The sequence below is a fragment of the Nicotiana attenuata genome, unplaced genomic scaffold, assembly GCF_001879085.1.
Source record: "Nicotiana attenuata strain UT unplaced genomic scaffold, NIATTr2, whole genome shotgun sequence".
Lineage (NCBI taxonomy): Eukaryota > Viridiplantae > Streptophyta > Magnoliopsida > Solanales > Solanaceae > Nicotiana > Nicotiana attenuata.
Genome location: NW_017671065.1, coordinates 110243 through 134259, shown reverse-complemented (window position 1 = coordinate 134259; position 24017 = coordinate 110243). Strand labels below are relative to the sequence as shown.

At 37.4% G+C, this 24017-nt stretch overlaps 1 protein-coding gene across 1 annotated transcript; it reads left to right on the top strand.

Annotated features, from left to right (window-relative positions):
- Positions 1 to 1403: 1403 nt before the first annotated feature.
- On the top strand, positions 1404 to 18903 carry LOC109205639 (protein ANTI-SILENCING 1-like). Its single transcript, XM_019368376.1, has 8 exons — positions 1404 to 1961; positions 2822 to 2914; positions 4867 to 4945; positions 5044 to 5134; positions 17876 to 17984; positions 18071 to 18187; positions 18425 to 18503; positions 18616 to 18903. The coding sequence occupies exons 1-7, from the start codon at positions 1860 to 1862 to the stop codon at positions 18482 to 18484; spliced, it is 651 nt and encodes a 216-aa protein (XP_019223921.1). The 5' UTR covers positions 1404 to 1859; the 3' UTR covers positions 18485 to 18503; positions 18616 to 18903.
- The last annotated feature ends 5114 nt before the right edge of the window (positions 18904 to 24017 follow it).

Sequence of the window (24017 nt, the reverse complement as noted above, 5' to 3'; positions counted from 1 at the left end):
CCAGGAAAAAGAGATTTTCTGTTATTGGGAGTCTCCAATGTAACGGATGCCTGCATTTGTGCTGGTAACCTTGCAACTCACACTTGTACTCCTTAAAAAATGAATCCCTGCATTTGTAGGACTAGGTCACCTTTCTTGAAGAATGCTCTTAGTATCCAGAAAGGGAACTCTATTCCCTAGAATTATAAGTAAGAAGGAATATCTTATTTTTCTTTAGAATTTTTGCTTTTCATGTTCTATTTGACATCTGCAATATAGAATATGGACTCCTTTCATCTCTTGTCTTTGATAAGGGTATTGCTTGGTGATACAATGGCCCCTTCATACAAGAGTTATTGGCTATATGCAAAATTTTGGAAGAATAACTAAAATTGAGTATTTGAAGTCTGAAATTCATACGTAACTACTCTACGGAATGACATTAGGAAGTCTATTTCCATCCCAAAAAAAAATTAAAAATAAGAAGTCTTACAAGTTAGAGTTTTTACATTATCACAAAAAAGGCAAATTAGAGCATTTACATGTAGTCAATTATCAATGCAAATTTTGGTATTCAGCTGCAGTCAATTATCAAACAAATATAGCTTACTAGCAAAGCCTGAGGTGTTCAAAGTTTTTATGTTTTTCTTTAGTATTCATGGATTTTGATAAGAACTTGACTGCAATGTCTGTAACGCAATAATCTGCTTCTGGGAGGGACTGCATTTGTTACTGGTGATGGGTGCTTGTTTTCCTGTAGACCACATTGTTTATGACTTCGTGCTCTATTCTCTTCATATTTTTCCTTTTTATTCCCATGAAAATACCATGTATTAGGTACTATCATATAACCAAGTTAAAGGAGTGGTCGGCAAAAAAAAAAAAATTCTTAGATGCTTGTTGTCTTACTTCAGTAGTCGCAGTCACTTAAATTTTTTCGTGTTAAAGAATATGAGTTTCTGTAACAACTCAACTCATATCCTTTATAAAGAAAAGAACCCTTTTCTCTCTTTTTCGATTATAGTTCCAAGAGCCTTTTGTTTGACCTCTTTCATTTGGGAGGTGGCTTCTTTTCTCCATAACATTTACAATGGGCTTTATGGTCTTGGATGGTTAAATGCTAATGAGATCTTGGAAGCATAATAAGGAAAATGTTAATGGTCACTGGGTCCTTGTTTTCATTGTGACCACATTATTCTCGACTTCGTGCTCCACTCCCTTCATATCTTCCTTTTTGTCAATATCATGTGGCTGTGGCAGGTTCTGTCATAAAATTAAGTTAAAAGATTGGTTTGATAAAAAATGTCTTAGGTACCTATTGTCTTACACTCTTACTCACTGCACATATCCACTTGATCTTTTTGTATAAAAGAAATCCTGGGCTTCCTTGACAAATCCACTAATGTCTTTTAGTAAGAAGATAATTCCTCTTTCTTGTTTAATGTTTAATTCTATGATATTTTTCTTTGACCTCTTTCATTTGAGAGGTGGGCTTTCTTATCAGAAACATTTACATGGGCCTTATTATTCTTGGATGATTTAATGCTAGTGACATCCAGGCATAATAAGGCACAATGAATCCTCTCCTGTGCTTCAATTGAGAACGTTTGTATTCTATTGGTGGTGTGGGGGGAGACATGGTCAAATGTGTCTTTTCAGATATCAAGGGGTTGATAAAAGATTTATGGAACTTTTCTTTTGCAAAGTGTTAGTGCCTCTTTGGAATATCTGATATGATTGTAATGTTAGATATCTGAAAACCACTTCATGTTCTTCCTGTATCAGTGGTGGACCTTTTCGCTCCACCAGGAGTCAAGTGGTTAGTGGTGAACTCAAGAGAAATTTGAAAGCTGTATTTTGGAATCTGTTACATATTGTTGATGCTCTACTTGGGAAAACCTCAAATGCTACATGAATCTGGTGCCATCTGTAGATCTCTCTCCTGGCCTTTTTTCTTTGGGTGGTTGGTGGGAAAGCAGGAGGTGATAATTCGCCTATATTGAGTGGGAGAAGAGTTGGAGAGAGTTTTTGAAGTTTCTTTTTTTTCCCCCCACATAACTTTTTGAAACTCTGAGAAGTTTTTTCTTGGAAAAAATGATGCAGAAGTTAAGGTTACTTCTGTTGACCTCTCTTAATTGTTGTTATATTATGTTAACTTCTTTTCAGAGAAGTAATTGTACTCTTTAATTCTTGTTTAGCTCCCTTCAACTTCTCCTCACTGGGCAAAGTAAGCCAATATGGGCAATCCAATTTTGACTTGATTAGACTAACCAACACTTGGAATAGCAAAAGTAATTTGATGTAGCATCTGAAGTTGCTGTGACCCAGCCTGTCCAAAAATGACTATAAAAAGAAAAAATATCATGCGAAGTTTCTGTTATTTTTGAATATTACTACTACAATTTGTTGGTTTAGTTGGGTCTTAGACCGTGGAGCACTCTACTCTATACTGGACGAAGTATAGGAGTAGACATTGTACCGTCACCTATGTTTTGGCTGTTATGTGGTCATTTTGGATAGGGAAGAGAAAAAGGGTACTCTAAAGATTAAAAGACTTTAAATCATGCTCTTATGTGTAGTTCCATGCGGCATTTTTAGTTATTTTACAATGAACTTTTGCATAGCTGCTCAGGGAGGAGGCACCTATTTGCTGTTTTCCTCATTTCTTTTTTGTCTTTGACTACTTTGCCAACTGCTCCTTTCGATTCTCTAAACTTTACTGGGACTTCCTCGAAGTGCTGCTTCTGTTCTCATGAATCTGTATACATTGATATTTTTTAGCCTCAAAGCAGTTATTTACTCTATATTTTGTGATTTACATATGCTATTTTGTTCCATCCAGCCATGGAATGAAAGACTCCATGTAGCTCAAGAGCGAGGCACACTTGTGTTGCTTGAGAATCTTGATCCTTCATATACATCAGCAGAAGTGGAGGTACATACTAAACTATTTTCAAGTTGACTATGTGCTTTATTTTGCCCTTTTGAGTAATGAAAATTGAAATAGAAATGTTTCTTTAGGTGTCACTCTTACATTAGTTCATTATTTAGACATTCATATATTTCCATTTTTTATTCGGGAGTATTGTTTCTAAAGCTCTTGTAAGTCCAGATGTATGCGGTGAATGCTTGTGTTCCCTTTTCTTTCTATTTTCTTCTTTATTTTTGGATGAAGATATAAATTTTACCTGAATTACATTTCTTGTATTCTACATGAACTTTTCTTTTAAAATTATTGCTATTCCTCGGGAAAATTTCAAGCAAACTTTTGAATATCCTTACATCAACTTAGGTTAACCAAGATTACTGCATCTAGCTTCAGATTTGTTATACAAATTTGTTTCACTTAACTTTGTTATGCCAGCCCTTTAACACATGTTAATTTTCATCTTCAAGCCACTATCGTTAGTGAGTCTATTAGTGGGGAGGGTAGTCTTATCCCTAAAAAAACATAGTGAACCACGGCTCTGTCAGAAGAGGAAAAAGTGAAAAGCTTGGAAAATGAAATTATAACATTACGGAATTATTCAGATATTTTATTTAAGTTGATATCTACTGGACTCGGGAGACTTTGAAGCTTGTTTGGACCGGAGAAGTTACTCTTTCTCCTTTTAAAAAATCATTATTTTGGTGAGTTAACCTACGCGGTTAAGCTTCTGAGAAGAAGAGGATTATTAGCTTGTTTGACTAAGCTTTTGGGAAGCCAAAAGTGTTTTTTTAGTGCTTATTTTTTTAAAGGTGTTTATTTTAGAGAATTAAGTGTTTGGCCAAGCTTTTAGGAGAAAAAAGAGTAATACAGTAGTAGCATAAACAATTTTTCAGAAGTTGAAAAAAGCAGTTTTTTCATGCACTTTTGGAACTTTGGCCAAGCACAAATTGTTGCAATTCTTTTTGAAAGGCACAAATTGTTGCAATACTCCCAAATACTTTTTGAAAGGCACTTGTGACAAAGAGCACTTTTCAAAATAAGCAAATCTTGGAAGTTTGGCCAAACGAGCTAATGTGAGTAGTAGTAGAAGCAATTTTTTTTTCTTTTGTTGTTGCATAAAGCAGAAATTTGTAGTTTCCTTGAAGCCAATTTTTTTTTTTTCATGATAAAAAAATACCCTTATCAAAATTTTATATTACCAAACTGTCCCTCCTTAATTTAATCAATATGTCTCTCACACTCTCGTTTCTTGCATGTCTCTGAGATAAAATTGAAAAACTTAATTATATTCTCTCATAATTAATATTTAAGATCATTAATTTATTTAAATAATACTCCCTTTGTTCTATTTAATGTGACAGTACTTCCTTATTAATAAAAACCAAAAAGAATGACATACACTATATAACAGTCATTCACTATAAAAATCGAGTTATTGTCGGAACCGAATATTATATTATGTTATAATATATGTCCTTTATAAAAACACTTCACTATAGTAGCCAAAAGATTTCGAAACAAACGAGGGTGTTATAGAGAGGTTTGACTGTATTTCTATATAAGGAAATCATGTAACTTTAAACTTTCCTTTATCCTTAATGAGAAGCCTTTATAGCCACTCTATGTTTAAGATTATAAGTTCTAAAAGGTTTATAGCCACACAAATGTTATGGCATATTTAAGGCCATATGTTTCAAAAAATCTTTAGTTCTTTTTTAAATCCCGCATTGAGTTAAACTACATCAGATAAATTCGAACATAGGAAGTTCTAATTTTAAAGTGAATCTTTACATGTAATTTGACAATTAAAAATATTTTTTGGAATGATTGGTCAAACATGTTGTTTTTCTAATATTGAGAAAAATGTTTGTCAAATGATTTAGCCAAACACAAATTGCTACTCTTTTAAAATACTTCTGAAACGCTCTGAAATTTGCTACTCATCAACTGTCCTCCAGGATATTGTCAGGCGTGCCTTGGAGCAAAAGGTTAGTGCAAAAATGGTGCAACATAGTACCTTCTCAAATCCATTGAATGGTAGGCTATCGTGTATCTTCTTCTTTAAGTCGTGGAGCAAAAAAAAAAAAAAAAAATTCAGCGAACTCGATGTTTCTTATTAGAATAAACACTTGCAGGGAAAGCATTTGTTATCTTCAAATCAAGTGACGGTGCAGAGACTGCCATTTCTAAATTGAAAAGGAGATGCCTTATGTTAGGTGATGGAAGGTACTAGATCTATTTAGCAAGTTTTGTATCACTTGTGCTTGTCTTGTTGATTAGATGTTTTTATGCACTGTTTCTACATACATCTTGCTAGTTGGCATCCGTTTCTTGACAAACTATGCTATGGTCATGGTCTTTAAAGCCCTTGATGACATGAGGTTGATGGTATAATAAATGTAGTGTTTTAAAGGGCACAGGCGTGAGGTAATGCGTAAGCCTCGAAGGAGCATAAGTCCCAAGATATTTATTGTTTACTATTTTATACATTAATAAAATAAGCATATAAATCACAAAAAAAATTGTAACAAATTCAAAAATATTAAAATTATATATATATATATTTATTATATCGTGGGTTAACTAGCACACAATCATACACAAAGCAAATAGAGAAGAAAAATCAACACAACCTAATCCTCGGGGCAAAAGCAGAGAGAGTTTCCACTATGAATGAGAAAAAAGCACAATACAATTTGTAGAATCCCCAACTACAACCCCTATATATAGATCTCAAAAGGTCCCAAACATATAAGAGAAAGGTTTCCCAATTTGACATTGACTATAGGTTTTCCTTTCCCAAATCTATTAGGACAATGGGTTTTCCTAAACCTATAGGGACTACGGGTTTCCTAAAAATACAAGGAAATAATTCAAGCCACAAATAACAAATCTTCCCCTTGGCTTGAATTCTGAACAACGTCTCTCTACCTTGCCCTTAGCCCTCGCAAGGGCTCTATCCATTTCCACACACATCAACCAAGTCTAGGCAACGCCTAAACTTATTAAGAGACTCGATCTCTTTAGCCATAACACTAATCCGTCGATTTGGTTCTGTACCCGGAATAGCTTCTGGATAGCTATAACACTCAAACGCATCAACGATCTCTGCAACTGCCAAAGCAAATCCCATAGGATTCGTAAGTCCAAGAAGATTCTCATCACCTACGTTTGCAAATCTTTGCAGTCGGTTGATCACTCTTTCACTCTGCCTGTTGCAATGCCATATGGTTGTTATTGCGCAGGTGTATCAACATTATCATCTTGATCAATATTTTGCACCTACTCCACTTCCTCTACTTTAGAACTACTGGGCTGAGCTAGTGGAGATTCAATTTCTAGCTTTATGCGGTCACTGACACCACGATCTGTTTTTGCTATTGCCTTCTCCCTCCGACTGTCCAGTGAGGCAGATTCATTGAATGTTACATCCCTACTGATAATTAGCCCTGGAGTCTTTTGATCTGTGCACCACAACCTATAACCTTTCACTCCAGTTGCATACCCTAGAAATATGCACTTCTTTGCCCTCGGCTCAAGTTTTCCATCTCTCACATGAGCATAAGCAGGACAACCAAACATCCTTAAATTTGAGTAATCAGCAGGCGAACCGGACCATACCTCAAAAGGAGTTTTGAACTCAATAGCTGTGGATGGAGATCTGTTGACCAAATAACAAGCTGTATTGATTGCTTCAGCCCAAAAATCTTTGCTAACACGAGAGTGTGAAAGCATGCTTCGTGCCCTATCACAAAGTGTTCTATTCATACGTTTTGCAACACCATTTTGTTGTGGTGTTCTGACACAAGTGCGGTGTCTCACTATGCCTCGAACTCAGAATTGCAAAATTCCAACCCATTGTCAGTTCGAAGACGCTTAACTTTTCTTTTCGTCCGCCTCTCAACCATCGTCTTCCATTTAACAAATGTCGAAAATGCCTCATCTTTTGTTTTCAGAAAATACACCTACACCATCCTTGAGTAATCATCAATCAAAGTCATAAAATACCTGGCACCACTCTTGGAGGCAACTCTGTTTGGACCTCACAAGTCAGAGTGTATATAATCTAACTTGTCTCTGGTCTTGTGCTCGGCCATTCTTGATGAACTTTACCCTTGTCTGTTTACCAAGCACACAATGCTCATAAAAATTCAAAACTTGATTTTTGTACCCATTCAGCAAATTCTGCTTACTCAACAAAGACAATCCATTATCACTCATATGGTCAAGTCACAAGTGCCACAACTGAGACTGATTCAGATCACTTTTCCCAGAAGCTACAGCAGCTTCCCCTTCAACTACACTGGCCCGAAGATGATACAATTTAGAATGTAGTTTACCCTTCGTGAGTAGTACCATGGAGCCTTTACACACTTTAAGTATTCCATTCTCGGAGTGAAATTTATACCCTTGATCATCCAAAGTCGAAAGAGAAATCAAATTTCTCTTTATCCGGGGAACATGCCAACACTCAATGTTTCTGATAATTCCGTCTAATATTCTCAATTTGATGTTACCAACCCCCTCTACTGGTAATAGATTATCATCTTCCATATAGACAGTCCCACTCATTTGCTTGTAAGTTGCAAACCAATTCTTGTGTGGACACATGTGGAAAGTAGCACCAGAATCAAGAACCCAAGAATTCTGCCCATGACTAGAACTCACAGCACAGACTTCCTCTACATAGTCACTATCATCAGAATTATTGCCAGTGTCAACAATATTTTGCCGAATTATCTATTTTCTGCTTCCCTCTTTTCTCCTTCAGCTTAGGACAATCTCTGTTGTAGTGACCTTGCTCCCCGCACTCATAACAGTGTTGCTTCCTTGCTCTAGACTTTGATCTAGCGGTTGACTTTTTCCTGTTAAAGTCCTTTTGTTGTGTTCTTCCTCTGATCATAAGACCCTCGCCCTCAATTCTGCTGTCTGGAAAGCTCTTTTTCAACTCTTTAGATTTTAGTGCATTACTAACATCTTCTAGTGAAATGCTGTCTTTCCCATATAGCAGCTTATCGACAAAAGTATCGTAAGACGATGGTAAGACACAATCAAGGCCTGTTCTTCACTCTCAATTTTGATACCCACATTCTTCAGGTCCATTATAATTGAATTAAACTCATCAATGTGAGTTTTAACAAGTGTACCTTCATTCATACGAAGATTGTATAACCTCTTTTTCAGGTAGAGGCGGTTTGTTAGCGATTTCTTAGAATACAGATCTTCCAGCTTCTTCCACGCCATTGCTGCAGAAGTTTGTTCAGCAATTTCCCGAAGAACGCTATCTGTAACGCTCATGAAGATCGCACTCAAAGCCCTCTCTTTCAGGTCTGCCTTCTCTGTCTCTTTCATCTCTTCAGGAAAATCCTCATCAATTGCCTTCCATAACCCTTGTAACACCAGGGACGATTTCATCCTAATCTTCCATAGACTAAAACTAGAACGCCCATCAAATTTCTCTACTTCGTACTTTGTTGAAGATATGAAGACATCTTAACCCTAGATTATATGTAGAAACCCGAACCTTGCTCTGATAACAATTATTCCGGAATATCGTGGGTTAACTAGCACATAATCACACACAAAGCAAATAGAGAAGAAAAATCAACACAAGGATTTAACGAGGTTCGACTAAGCCTAATCCTCGGGGCAAAAACAGAGAGAGTTTTCCACTATGAATGAGAAGAAAAGCACAATACAATCTGTAGAATCCCCAACTACAACCCCTATATATAGATCCCAAAAAGGTCCCAAACATATTAGAGAAAGGTTTCCCAATTTGACATTGACTATAGGTTTTCCTTTTCCAAATCTATTAGGACAATGGGTTTTCCTAAACCTGTAGGGACTATGGGTTTCCTAAAAATACAAGAAAATAATTCAAGTCACACACACACACACACACACACATATATATATATATACATATAAATAAACATGGTAATATGAGCACAAACTTTACAAAAGAACTTTTTTTCATACTTGGAAAAGTGAAAGATGCCTCTCTGCCTTCTAAAGGTAGGGGTAAGATCTGCATACACACTGCCCTCCCCAGACCCTACATGTGGTATTACACTTAGCTTTTTATTGTTGTTGTTGTTGTTGACTTGGAAAAATGAAAGACAGTAAGGGTTCGTTTGGTAGGATGCATTAGAAAAATAATGCAAGCATTAGCTCTATGCATTACTAATACCTTGTTTGGTACATTTTTTTTTTTTTGAGAATGGTAACAATTATATAAATGTGTAAAAGATTTACAAGAGATTGTGAAGGACACAATCAGACACTCAAAGGGTCAGAGAGAGTACCAAAGCCTATTCTATTCGATTACATTTCTTCTAGCTATAAAGACTTGAAAGTAAAGGCTTGAAAGTGATGATCTTTGTTGAGTCTTCAATGACCTTTAAATACAAGAAGCAAATAACTAACTCCCTAAGCTAACTCCTCTGATGGAGGAGAACGTAACAACTTAACAAAACTAACTCCCCTAAATAAGAGACTTATTGTAATCTAAAACTAGCAACTAAGTAGGAACTAAATCTTAACAACTCAACTAAATAAGAGGTAAAAGTGTAACTGCTACTGCTGCATATGTGCTAATACACCCCCCTCAAGGTAGGCGGTGTGTAACAACGCCTAGCTTGAATAAGTTATTGTCAAAAGATGCCTTGGGCAGTGCTTTAGTGAGAGTATCCGCGAGCTGATCTGCTGAATGAATGTGGACAATCTGAACTTGTCTTTGCTGCACTTGCTTGCGAACAAAGTGAAAGTCCACAGCAATGTGTTTCATGCGGCTGTGGAACATAGGATTTTCACACAAATATGTTGCACCAACATTGTCGCAGTAAATGGTTGGTGCGTGCAGAACAGGAATGTATAATTCTTTCAACAAGTTCGTTACCCAATTAATTTCAGCAAGTGCACTGGCGACTGCACGATATTCAGCCTCCGTTGATGAGCGAGCAACAGTTTTTTTTGTTTCTTGGATGACTAGCACACAGGATTTGATCCAAAAAACAGTACATAACCTGTAGTGGAGGTTCGATCATTCACATCTCCAGCCCAATCCGCATCAGTGTAGCCCAATCCGCATCAGTGTACATGTGAAGCTTGAAATCATTGCGTCTGAGTATGCGGAGACCAAACTGAATCATTCCTTGGAGATACCTAAGCACGCGTTTGAGTGCTTTCCAATGTGTTTCAGATGGACAGTACATGAATTGGGACAGTTTGTTAACAGAAAAACTTATGTCTGGTCGGGTGAATGACAAGTACTGTAGCTTACCCACAACTTTTCTGTATCGAGTAGCATCAGTTGGTTCCACACCATCATTGAGCTTAAGTATTTCTGTCGAACTCATTGGAGTTTTTGCCGGCTTGCAGTCACTCATGTTTTCCTCCGTCAGAATATCACTGATATAATTAGATTGTGACAGAATGATTCCATCATCACCACGGAGCACCTCGACACCAAGAAAATATTGGAGATTTCCAAGATCTTTAATCGAAAAACGTTCAGCAAGTGAGTAAATAACCTGATCAACAATGCGCTTGTGACTCCCTGTGATGATAATATCATCTACATACACGAGCAAATACACCACACTGTAAGAATGTTGACAAATGAAAAGGGAGGCATCCGACTCAGACTTTACAAATCCCAAGTAAAGAAGAGCCTTGAGTTCGTTGTACCAAGCTCGAGGAGCTTGCTTGAGTCCATATATTGCTTTTTTTAGACGGCAAATATGAGAGGGAAACTGCTCGTCTTCAAAGCCTGGAGGTTGAACCATATAGACCTCTTCCTCTAGATGTCCTTGTAGGAATGCATTATTGACATCAAGCTGCCTGAGTGGCCAATTCTGTTGAACTGCCATTGAGAGCACCAATCGAACTGTAGTTTGTTTCACAACCAGACTGAACGTAGCATGATAGTCAACTCCTGGCCTTTGGGTAAATCCTTTTGCAACGAGGCGCGCCTTGTAGTGATCAATTGTTCCATCAGCTTTTCTCTTTATCCTGTATAACCACTTGCAAGACACAATATTTTTACTGGGGTCATTTGGTACCAAATCCCAAGTTTGATTTTTCATCAATGCATCAAATTCAGTTTTCATTGCTCTCTGCCACTCGGGGAATTTGTTAGCTTGACGGAAAGTGGATGGGGTGATTGTGGGTGACAAATACGCCATGTAGTCAAAAATCTTTTTTGTTTTCTGAATGTTGTTTTGTGAACGAGTGACAACACGATTTTGAGATTGGGTAGGAGGTATGTTGGTTGGCATGACTGGAGTGGGTAAGGGAGCAGGTTGTGTGGTTGTTGGAAGTGAGACAGATGTGTTGGTGATATTTGGGTTATGTGATTGCATTGCACTGTTTTTGCGGCTGTAAACTATTGGAAAAGAAGGATGCTTTGTAATTTTGGTTGATGGTTGTTGGGTATTTATTGGTGATGAAGAGGGTATTGTTGATAAGTTTGGAAGAGACTCTGTAGGATGGGAGTCATTTGAATTCCTAGGGATAACTGTTGGGGTTGGTAGAGGGGGATAAGATTGGATATCATGGAGAGGGGGAAGGGTAGGCAAGGTTGGAGGAAGAGATATACCTGGATTTGCAGATTCTGTTGAAGCGCAGCCAGAGGAGATGGTCTCAGTTGTACGTAAGATGGACTCTGCATTGGGTAAAATCACTGGGGAGGGTAAATCTATGTTAACTGAAGGAGAGAAAATAGGAGATGCAGTTGAGTTTGTTTGGGTTGGTTTTTCCCACGCAAGTGTTTTAAAATTTGAGGAAATTTTTGAAAATATATTCTGGAAAGGAAAAATATCTTCAAAAAATTTTACATCACGAGACAGGTATATTTTTGAGGCTTTCGGATCAAAACATTGATGACAATGATAATTTGATGAAAAACCCAAATAAACACACGGGGTCGACCTCGGCTCTAATTTATTTTTTGTGTATGGTTTTAGCCACGGATAACATAAACACCCAAAAATTTTCAAAGAGTGATAATCAGGTGTTTTTCCAAATAACATTTGAAAGGGTGATTGATTTTTTAAAAGTGAGGTAGGCAAGCGATTTATTAGATAAACCGCATGCTGACAAGCAAACGACCAAAGAGACGTCGGAAGCGAAGCTTCGTGAAGTAATGTTCTTGTAGTTTCAATAATATGTCTATGACGTCGTTCTGCAAGAGCAACTCTTTGAGGTGTGTATGGAGGAGCTAAAAGATGTTCAATACCTTGAGAGCTTAAGTATGGATCAAGGCTTTTATATTCTCCACCACCATCTGTATAGATTGACAGAACTTTTGTATTAAAACGACGTTCCATTAATGCTTGAAAATCTTTGAAAAGTTCTTTAACCTCACTTTTATTTTTCAATGGATAAAGCCAAGTGTATTTGTATATTGATCAACAAAAATGCAGTAATATAACTTTTTATCAATTGATAAAACCGGTGATGGACCCCATAAATCACTGAATATTGTTTGAAATGGTTTTGAGCTTGATAGCGTAAGTTGCTGAAAAGGATGGCGATGAACTTTGTTTGATGAACAAGAATTACAAACTGAAATTTTTTCTCGCAAGCAGGGTAGCGAGAATTTATTTAAAACAAAATTTAAAACTCTTGCGTGCGGATGACCCAATCGTCGATGCCAAGTGATAATAGAGGAGTTGGGGGAGGCCACATGTGCTCTTGGTGAAGATGAATTTGGCCACTCATACAGACCATCTCTACTCCGACCGCGTACCAACGGAGTCTGCGTTTTCAAGTCCTTAACACAAAAATGAAAAGGGAAAAATTCAACAGAAGTTAGATTATCTTGACAGAATTTTGAAACTGAAACCAAGTTTTGTTTAATGCTAGGAGCACAAAGAGTATTAGAGAGTTTGAAAGCATTATTTGATGCATGTATTTGAGTTAAACCAGTGTGAGTTATGGGTATTTTGTTACCATCACCCATAGAAACTTGCTCCATGCCATTGTATGCTTGCAAGTTGTGCGGTTCAGCAGTGATGTGATGAGATGCACCGGAGTCGAGAATCCAAGGATTTGGTGCTGTTTGCATGGCTGAAATGTAGTTGGCCTTGGCCTCATAATGGTTATGAGATTCGGACCTACATACACTTGCAACGTGTCCTACTTTGTTGCATAATTGGCATCTAACATGTCCAGAGTTGGTGGTGTTTGAATAGCGTGACTGCTGGTTGGTAGGAGCAGATCGATTGTTGTATCGCCACTGCTGGTTGTTGCTGCTGTTGTTGTTAGCGGTGCGCCTATTGTTCCGGTTGGTGGCAGGAGCAGGCTTATTTTGTGAAGCATAAGCTGCAGTGATTGAGCTAGCAGGTTTCTTTGACTCTTCATGCCTCAAGAAAAGTTCATGATCACGGAGCTTTTCATAGAGTTCTTCATAGGAAATTGTAGACTCACGAGCCCGAATAGCTGCTGAAATTTCACGAAACTCTGGACCCAGACCGCTAAGAATCTTAACGATGAGTTCAGAGTTTGTGACCGGGGCACCAGCAGTCGAGAGTTCATCAGAAAGAGAGCGAATATTTTGTAGATATTCGGTGACTGGTTGGGAATCTTTATTGAGTCTCGCAAGACGATCACGAAAACTAAAGATTCTAGTTTGCGACTTGTTTGCATAGGCAGTGTGTAATGCATCCCATCCTTTCTTCGCAGTCTCAGCAGTTGCAACAGTAGTGGCAATTGTTGGATCAACGGATGCCATGAGTGCATTTTGAATTAGTTGATCTTGGCGGAACCAAAGAGCATATGTTGGGTTGACACTAGTGACTGTGCCTGTTGTGATAGTGCTGGATGGAGCAGGAGTAGATCCATCTAGATGACCAAAGAGATCATGGCCGTGCATGAGCATGGAAAATTGTGCCTTCCATGTCGTAAAATTATGACTTCCAGTTAGTTTAATCGGAAGTTGGGATGCAGGATTGAACTGGACAATAGTCGTGGTGGTGTTATTATCAGCATTGACTACGCTGGTGGTGTTGGCCATTTGTGGAGGGTGGGAGGGAAAAAGAAAATAAGGATCTTACTCGTTAGAGTGTTATTTAGGCTCTTGATACCATATAAAGACTTGAAAGTAAAGGCTTGAAAGTGATGATCTTTATTGAGTCTTCAATGACCTTTAAATACAAGAAGCAAATAACTAACTCCCTAAGCTAACTCCTCTGATGGAGGAGAACGTAACAACTTAACAACACTAACTCCCCTAAATAAGAGACTTATTGTAATCTAAAACTAGCAACTAAGTAGGAACTAAATCTTAACAACTCAACTAAATAAGAGGTAAAAGAGTAACTGCTACTGCTGCATATGTGCTAATACTAGCAAGTCTAATAAAGAGTGTACATCCTCCCTATAACTCTCTTTACACCAAAAATGGAATAACAAAAAACAATTAAGCTTAATTTTCTGGTAAGAGCTAGGTCTATCTTTAAAAATTTTGGCATTCCTTTCTTTCCAGATGCTCCACCAGATACAAGCAGGAACAATTTTCCACCATTTCTTCTGTTTAATATTTGCCCCTCCATTGTTCCAGCTACTGAGAAGAGCTGCAGTGTTTACGGGCATTGACCAAGATATACCAGCCAAATTAAGATAGAAGTGCCACAGTTGGGTAGTGACCGGGCAGTGAATAAAGAGGTGGGAAACTGATTACCCATCTTTGCCACAAAAACTGCATCTAGCTTGTAGCTGGATTCCTCTCCTAAGGAGGTTATCCCGAGTTAGGACAACTTCCCTCGCTACTAACCATGTGAAGCATTGAACTTTTGTAGGCACCCCGACCCTCCAAATTTGTTTCCATGGCCAACCTTGCGCAGGATTAGGAGTATTGTTAATGAAATGATAAGTAGATTTCACTGAAAAAGAACCTGATTTGTGACCCTCCCAGATTAAAGCATCTTCCTCTTCCGTGAGACCTTGGAAAGCTTCTAAGGTCTCCCAGAAATCTGCCACACTCTGCAACTCCCAGTCATTAAAATTCCTTCTGAAGACAATGTTCCAACCATGTATGGATTTTGCATCTGCTACTGAAATTCTTTGATTTTCAACAATGCTATACAACTCTGGAAATTGTTCTTTCATAGGAATGTGCCCAAACCATGTGTCACACCAGAAAAGAACTCTTCTACCGTTTCCAACCTTGAAACTGGAATGGTCAGCAATGAAACCCCATTGCCCCCTGATTGTTTTCCAGACCCCCACTCCATGAGGGGATGCCACTGGTTTGGTGCACTAATGTCCTCCCCAGCCATACTTCTCTTGAATTGCCCTTCTCCATAAAGCTGTTTCCTCCAAGTTATAACTCCATAACCATTTTGCCAGTAGACTATTATTCTGAGCCTTTAGATTTCTGACACCTAGGCTCCCTACTTGCCTCGAGCACAAAAGAGTATCCCAATTGACTAAGTGAATAGTCCTTTTCTCACTGTTACCTTGCCAAATGAAATTCCTTCTAAGGGAGTCAATCTTTTTCCTCACCTTAGTAGGAATTGGGAATAAGGACATCACATAGGAAGGCAATGCATCTAAGACACTATTTACCAGAGTCACTCTGCCTCCGAGTGACAGATATTGACTCTTCCATCTTGACAATCTTTTTTCACTCCTTTCAATCACCCCTTGCCATATATCTTGCGACTTGTTTTTGTAGCCCAAAGGGAGGCCTAGATATTTGGTAGGAAGGTTTTCTAGTCCACATTCCAGGACATTTGCCAGGTCCTGAATGTTTGGGACTTCAGTAACCTGAAAAAGCTTACTTTTTCCCCAGTTCACATGCCTGCCACGGCTTCGAAGGTTGTTAGAATTAGTCTGAGGTGCAGCATCTCTTCTGGTCATCTGTATATAGAAGATGAGAGATCTCTAGGCTGCTATTCCGTCTGTTAGAAACCTTGAAACCCTTGATCCAGCCATTTGCCTTTGCAGTGTTTAACATCTGGTTCAGCCCCTCCATTGCCATCAGGAAAAAAAAGGAGATAAAGGGTCCCCTTGCCTAAGCCCCCTTTGTGAAGAGAAAAAGCCTTGGGGTGAGCCATTTATCAGGATAGAGAACTTAACAGTGGTAAGACAGAAACGGATCCAGTTAACCCATTTAGATCCAAAACCCACATCAGCCATTAGTCTTAGAAGGAAATTCCAGTTGACATGATCATATGCCTTCTCTATATCCAGCTTGCAAAGGACACCTGACACTTTGCTTTTGAGCCTAGAATCGACCACCTCATTTGCTATCAGTGAGGCATCCATGATTTGTCTGCCTTTTATGAATGCCATTTGATGACCACCAATGAGTTTGTTGATGACAAACTTTAACCTCTCGGTTAGCACTTTGGCTATAATTTTGTAAACGCTTCCAATCAAACTAATTGGCCTGAAATCTTTAAGCTCTCTTGCTTCATTCTTTTTTGGAATGAGAGCCACGAAAGATGCATTAAAACTCTTCTCGAAGAGTTCATTAGAATGAAAATTCTTCAGAGTTGACATGACATCTTCCTTGGTACATTTTTTTCAACATGTGTATAACTAATGCTTGTATTAGTTATACATCATACTTGGTATTAACCTGTGTATAAGCAATGCACAGTAAACCATGACATTAGTAATACCAAGGTTGTTAATGCATGCATTAATATGGTTAAAGGAAAAAAAAGACAATATTATATAGTTTGTGTGAATACCTAAAGCCAAAAAAAATCACAAATACTCATCACAACACATATGGAACATCTTTTGAATAAAGTCTCCATAGCAATATCTAAAACTAGAGTAATACCACATGGAATTCCAAAATAAAACTAACTTGAAAAGAATAAAAAGAGAATGAATAAGAACTTTGAAGACAAGCGTGGAATTAGAGCAAATGTTGGAGGACAAAGCTTTTGTTTTGTACTTTGCACTTTACAGACAAAGAGAAAGAATTATGAAATTAGGGTAAACACTTAAAAGAGACCTTTGACTTTTGAGTTATTTTAGTTTGAGAATTTAAAATTAGCTTACTTCTTAGTATTATAAGTATTAAAAAAAGAAAATTTTAAGCAATTTTGATTCCGATTTGGGAAAGTTTTTTGGGCTTATGCCCCAAATAAACGCCCGAAAGGTTGGGACTTGTGCCCACAATTGCGCCTCATCAGTCCACCTCAATATGTTTTTTCTAGCCTCGCCTAGAAAATGTTTTTTGAAACATTTGATAAATTAGTAATATCAAGAAGTCTAGAGGCACTTATGATGGTGTAATTTTAACTTTGTTCTATCTTAGAGAATTAGCGACAAGCCTAGAGGTTAACTGTGATATTTAATTTCGGCTATGTCTGTGTTATCCATTTGATGATTGTCATGGTAGAAGTGATACATGTTATTTATACTTAACCATCTCATGGAATTGAGTTTTGCGATTGTAATTGTTGAAGTGCGTGACCATCTCATCTAATAGGTTTAAGCGGTTAGAGAGCACACTTTTAATTATGTAATCTAAGTCTTCAACATGTCCACTTACGTGCGGGCTTGATTCTTTTTAATGAGCCAAACACGTAAAAATTGTTTTTGATAATGTGTGGTGGTGAAACTCGAATCAAGGATTTTTGCCTGCTCTGATATTATGTTAAAGTGTGTGACCATCTCATGTCAAAGCTTAAGTTGTTAGAGAGAGCACTTATAATTACTTAACTAAGCCTTCAATAGTCATTTAGAGAAACAATTCGCGAGAATAGCTTCTCAAAGGTAATAGAATTGGTCAGTCTGTACTTGACATCATGAACCCATGTCATGACAACAAGCTTTCGTTGAGTTGTTGCTTGTGCTTCTTGTTGGTAACATTTATTTGAAATTTGTCTTGGATTTAGGAACTTTTGTGATTACACTTTTAATGGAAATTGCTGAATGAAACGTGAAAAATGATTACGGTGAGGGAGATGATGTCACCATTGTTTATGTATTGTTAAGGCCAGTTGTTGCTCGGAGAGGAACTATAAAGGAGCCAGTGAAATGTAGTGGCCTTCCTGGCCATCTATCCATTGGTAGAATCAAATTTCAAAAGCTAGGAGAAGAAATGGTACGCATTTCACTGCACAAATAACCTCCTCTCCCTTAATTTGCGATCTGTTGATCCAATGTGATAGTTCAATTTCTGTTGTAAAGAGAAAAGCAGTATCAACATCACACCACTCCCAGAGTAACACAATCGAACATGAGATGGCCGTTGAATGGCGTGTACTACAGGAAAAGTCAAGCCTTTGGTGGAAAGCTTTACATGAGGTGATTATGAAGAGCTTATTTTCTACCTTTCCTCTTATGCTTAATATTTTCTCCAAATCACTGATGACGGGGGCAAATCCAAGATGTTACCGAGGGTGTTAGGTGTGTGTATAAAAGTAATATTTGACATTGTATAATTTTTCGGCCTAGAGTGTTCCCTTCCGCCTATATACCTCCGCTCCTACTTGCTGCCATTTGCCTGTCCTTTCTAAGTCTATCCGTTTTTCTTGTTGCAAGAAACAAGCAGCAGAGATTGAACTACTTAGGGGCAAGTTGAAGAGCCCTATTTGGAACTAAACCTGTATAGGATCTAAACGTAAGTTTAATCCACTTTTCACCTTTTTAGTCTTTTTTACCTTTGCCATGATTATTCTTTTTCTCGTCCCTGTAGTAGTGTTAAGAGGATTGACATCATTTCTTTTCCACAGGGACTCTTTTTGTTGGTTTCCTTGTGTACAAGCGGTATACAGAGGGTGCCCCTTTTTTGGATATGGGATTGCACCTAAGCATAGAGTAGTACAGAGATTACAGATTAGTATTATCTGATGATAGAATGCAATTCTTTTTGCGCAGCACAATACTGCATCTTTTGTAGTTCACTGTATTGCTGTGAATTTGAGAGTTGTTAGCAGTTCCCTATAGGAAATTGGTGCGGTTTGACTTTCTTCCCACACCAGATGTTTTTTCTTCAAAATCCAATATTAAGTCATTAATCATATATCTACTTTAGAAAAACATATATCTACTTAATTTATCTTTATACTCCATAGGAGAGACAAAGACACCATAGTAAGCTAAGTAGCAACATAAAAAAAAATTCACTTGGCTATTTTAGGACATATTTAGTTAAGTTAGGTAACAATTAGTTTCTTTTTGAATTTAAATTTTAAAAACATTAAATTATTTATTATTTATTATTAATAATTAGTTACTCTTTTTGAATTTGAATTTAAGTATAGAAGAAAAGTCTAATTGCTTATTCCATAAAATGTAGAAAAAAATCAAATATCGATACATTTATAAAAATAAAAATAAAAACATATATTTTGGACGAAGTAAGAAATTTTATTATCTTTGTTATATTAAAGGAGATATCTATATATTATATATTATATATACATAATAAAAGGAGAGGCAAAGTATTAAGCCAGGTGACAACATAATAAAAATTCACTTACATCTCATATAGCTTCGTAAATGCAAAAAGTACTTTTGAGCAGTAGCTGAAGCAGTTTTTCTATTTTTGGGGAATAACTATAAATTCTAACTTCTTCCAAGAAGCAGAAGCAGAAAATAAAATTGTTCAAAACAAAAATAAGCTTACAATAAATTTATATTTTTCAAATTCTCTCTCATTAATTTTTTCTTTTTCTTTTTATTTCTACTATACATTACTTCTTTTTTTATTTATTTAATCATATTTTTATTCTCTTTCTCCTATTCCTAAGAGTGGATTTTAATTTATACTAAATGATGTATTTTGACATATTTAAACTATTATGTAAATAATAAGTAATACCAAACACTTGGAGCTTGTTTGGCCATAAATTTTTTTTTTCACTTTTTTTTACTTTTTTTTCGGAATTAGTGTTTGGCCATAAAATTTTCAATTTTCACTTTAAGATGAATTTTGGATTGTTTCAAAAAAAAATTAAAAAACTTTAAAAAGTTGTTTTTCAAAATTTACATTCAGATCACTCACAAAAATTCAAAAAAACAACCCCAAATTATAGTGCCAAACACAACTCTAATTTTCAAATACCATTTTCACTTAAAATAATTTCACTTTTTTTCGAAATTTTACTATTCTTATGTCCAAACGCCCACTTAATGTTATTTTTTTTAAACACGTCTTCACCATGCTCTCAGCTCACATTAGCTAAACGTGCGTCGAGTGTGGCTGCCATAGCTAGGGGCGAGGTAGAGGAAGAGGAAGACCTAGGAAGGTTCTTAAGACACCGATCTCTAACATAAGAAGCTCAATTAGTAACAATTTGAAGGCTAGACAGGACATGCAGACACCGAAGCAACACGACGGAGTTGGAGAAGGAAAGGGTGAAATTGATCCATCAAATAGCTCAGAAATTAGTCGGAAACTGGTACTCAGCACTTCAATTCAACCTAAGCAAAGCTCGATGAAGGAAAATGCTGAAATAGAAGGTAGCTCAAATGGAACAGTAACAGATGTGGCGATGCAGGTCAAACCAAACAAGGAAACTGGAATCGAACAAAGAGAGGAAGCTAATGGATGCAGAGATGAAGTGAATACAGTGGCTAATGAGATGAACACTACAAATCGGCGACCTGAGCGCAAAATGTGGTCAAGTCTGTTTCAACCAAATCGAGTATCTACTCATGGAATGGCATTGAAATATGTGCCTTCTCAGATTATAGATGGACAAATTGCGGTACAACTTGAGATGCAAGATGTGAAGGAAGCAGAAGAGAGGTGGAGTGCAGCAATGATCGCTTATATTGTGGGTGAAAATCCAGGATATAATGCTATGGGAAGGTATATTGCTCAACACTGGCTTCATATTGCACAACCAGATTTGTTTCTTCATGAAGATGGCTATTATGTTATAAAGTTCCAAATTATATCTGATATGCATAAAATTTTATATGCTGGTCCTCATACTATACGAAATAGGCCAATAATTCTCAAGCCTTGGACCCCAGATTTTGATATTAGCAAGGAAATTTAACTGATATTCCCCTATGGGTGATGTTTCCAAAATTGCCAATGAGCTGTTGGGGGAAGGAAGCATTACGTAAAATTACTAGTGCTATTGGTAAGCCCTTGTTTGCTGATGAGTGTACCACTAAGCAAACAAGAATCTCTTATGCAAGGATGCTTATTGAAGTAAATGTGACTAAAACCTTGCCTACTGAGATTATGGTGATGGACCCTAGAGGAAGAAGGTTTCAACAGGAGATAATATATGAATGGAAACCACTATATTGTGAAATGCCAAACTATAGGGCATATATGTCATACACAGCAAGGACCAAAAGATCAAAAGGAGATACAACCAAAAAGGAGAAGAGAGCCAAAGAAAGTTACATATGAGTGGAGAACCGAAGGGCCTGCTACAACTGTGAATGCAGAACAGGCACAGCCAAGACCAGCTGATATGGAGGTACCTCAGATGACAGAGAAGCCAATAGCAATTGACAAGGAAGGACCCCAGCAATGTTTATCATAGCAAATGCAACAAGCAAGACAATATCAGTCAATTGGAGACAAAGGGAGCACTGGCACAGAGATTGTGGACAAGGGGAAGAACAAAGCTTTGGAGTTAAGTCTTGAAAACTTTCCCAATTTAACTCCACTGCCTAGTAGAAGTAATGCAAAAAGAGGAGCAACAAGTACAAGTGGACACCCTAACCTGCCTCATGACAGAGGTGGGGTATTCAAAACTCAATAAATGAAGTGGATCATCTGGAATGTTAGGGGTATCAATAAATGGTATAAGAGGAAGGAGCTGAAGAATTATCTGAAAACCAAAAATATAAAGCTAGTAGGGATCATTGAAACAAGAGTTAAGGAGAAAAAGGCTAGAGAGGTTAGCCAGGACATAACACCTGGATGAAAGATGATAAATAACTACAATGCTGCAGTAAGTGGTAGGATATGGGTTATATGGGATTCTAACTACTATACAGTGAAGGTGATTAAAGCAGAAGCACATGTTGTTCACTGTACTGTCACAAATGCTATGAGAGATGAAGAATGTGCAATCTCTATAGTATATGGGTATAATATAGTTGAACAAAGAAGACAGTTATGGGATAATCTAAAAGCAATAGATCAAATGACAACTATTCCTTGGATAATTAGGGGAGACTTTAATGCTGTTCTGCAACTGCAAGATAGAAAGCATGGGAATCCAGTTACAAGAGCTGAAATCCAAGACTTCAGCAATTGTATTCAGGAATTAAAGTTAAATGAACTGAATTGGGAAGGTGACTACTATACTTGGTCCAACAAGCAAGATGATGGGGACAGAATATGGAGCAGAATAGATAGAGTCTTTGGGAATTATGAATGGATGATGCAATGGGGGCATATAGTAACTGTATATGATCTGCCATTTATATCTGATCATGCCCCTATGTGTCTGACATTTAATGAGATACAGAGAAGCAAGAAGATTCCTTTTAAATTTTTTAATGTTTGGGCTGACCATGAGAGATTTATGCCTGAAGTACAACAGATCTGGAACCAAAAGTTTCACAGGCAGAAAATGCAGAATGTGTGGATGTAACTCAAAGCTTTAAGGACAATATTGAAAAAGCTTAATGTAGAGGAATTCAAGTTTATTAAGAGGAAGATAGAGCAGGGCAGAATTGAGCTGGAACATGTGCAAAAACGCATAGATGCTGATAGCAATTATGACCTGCTAAGGAAAGAGAAGGAGTTGATGCAGAATTTGGAGAAAATGGAGTATGATTGAAGAAGGAGCTTTGAAGCAAAAAGCCAGGGCAAAATGGATTCAGTTGGGTGACTCTAATACTAGATATTTCTATGCTGTAATGACAGAAAGGAATCAAAGAAAGCAAATTGTAGAGCTGCAAGCCATTGGAGGTAATAAAATCACTGATGCAGAAAGTATTCAAAAGGAGATAGTTGACTTCTATAAATCACTGATGGGAACTGCTGCTCAAACCCTCCCTGCTATAGATAAAATGGTTATGTGTAATGGAGCTAAACTCACTCAACAACAAAGAATTGAGTTATGCAAAGATGTGACTACAAAGGAAATATATGAAGGATTGTGCTCAATTGGTGATGATAAAGCACCTGGTGTGGATGGTTACAATGCAGTTTTCTTCAAAAGAGCTTGGCCTACTGTAAAAGATGAAGTTATGGAAGCTGTTATGGATTTCTTCAAGTCTGGAAAGCTGTATAGAGCCATAAATTGTACAGCTATAACCTTAGTGCCCAAGGTGTCCAAGCCTAAAACTGTTAAGGAATTCAGACCTATAGCCTGTTGCCCTGTCTTGTACAAAATGATATCCAAAGTTCTAGCAGCCAGGTTACAAGGTGTTATGGGTACAGTGATCAATGAAGCTCAAGCAGGATTCATTCCTGGGAGGAAAATAGAAGATAATATTATATTGGCACATGAACTGGTGAAGGCCTATACTAGGAAAAACTTATCTCCTAGATGTATGATAAAGATAGATCTTCAAAAAGCTTATGATTCTGTGGAGTGGTATTACATGAAGCAAGTGATGGAGGAACTGGGATTTCCCCAGTTATTCATAGCCTGGGTTATGGAGTGTGTTCAGACAGTCAACTACTCAATTGTAGTTAATGGTGAGCCAACAAAACCTTTCAATGCTACAAAACGACTGAGGCAAGGTGACCCTATGTCACTATACTTATTTGCCATTGCAATGGAGTACCTAAGCAGGAATCTGACTAGTTTGAAGAAGGAGAAAGAGTTCAAATATCACCCTAGGTGTGCAAAGCTAGGGATCACTCACCTAAGCTTTGCAGATGATCTACTTCTATTTGCTAGGGGTGATTTGAAGACAGTGAAAGCAATTCAACAGAAGTTCAATCAGTTCACTCAAGTCTCAGGTTTACAAGCAAATCTTAGTAAAAGTGAAGCTTATTTTGGAGGGGTTCCTGTGACAGAAAGGCAGCAAATTCTGCAGATGCTGGGACTTGCAAGTGGTGAACTCCCCTTCAAGTATCTAGGAGTTCCTCTATCCACAAAGAAACTGAGCTTAATGCAATGACAACTTCTTATTGATAAAATGACTAAGAGGATTACTTCTTGGACTGCTAAGACTCTATCATATGCAGGGAGGGTCCAGT

Coding starts and splice junctions, on each gene's coding strand:
- LOC109205639 (XM_019368376.1), top strand. CDS start 1,860: ATGCTCTACTTGGGAAAACCTCAAATGCTACATGAATCTGGTGCCATC. Junction 4,946..5,043: donor CTTCTCAAATCCATTGAATG/GTAGGCTATCGT, acceptor AAACACTTGCAG/GGAAAGCATTTGTTATCTTC. Junction 5,135..17,875: donor CTTATGTTAGGTGATGGAAG/GTACTAGATCTA, acceptor TGTATTGTTAAG/GCCAGTTGTTGCTCGGAGAG.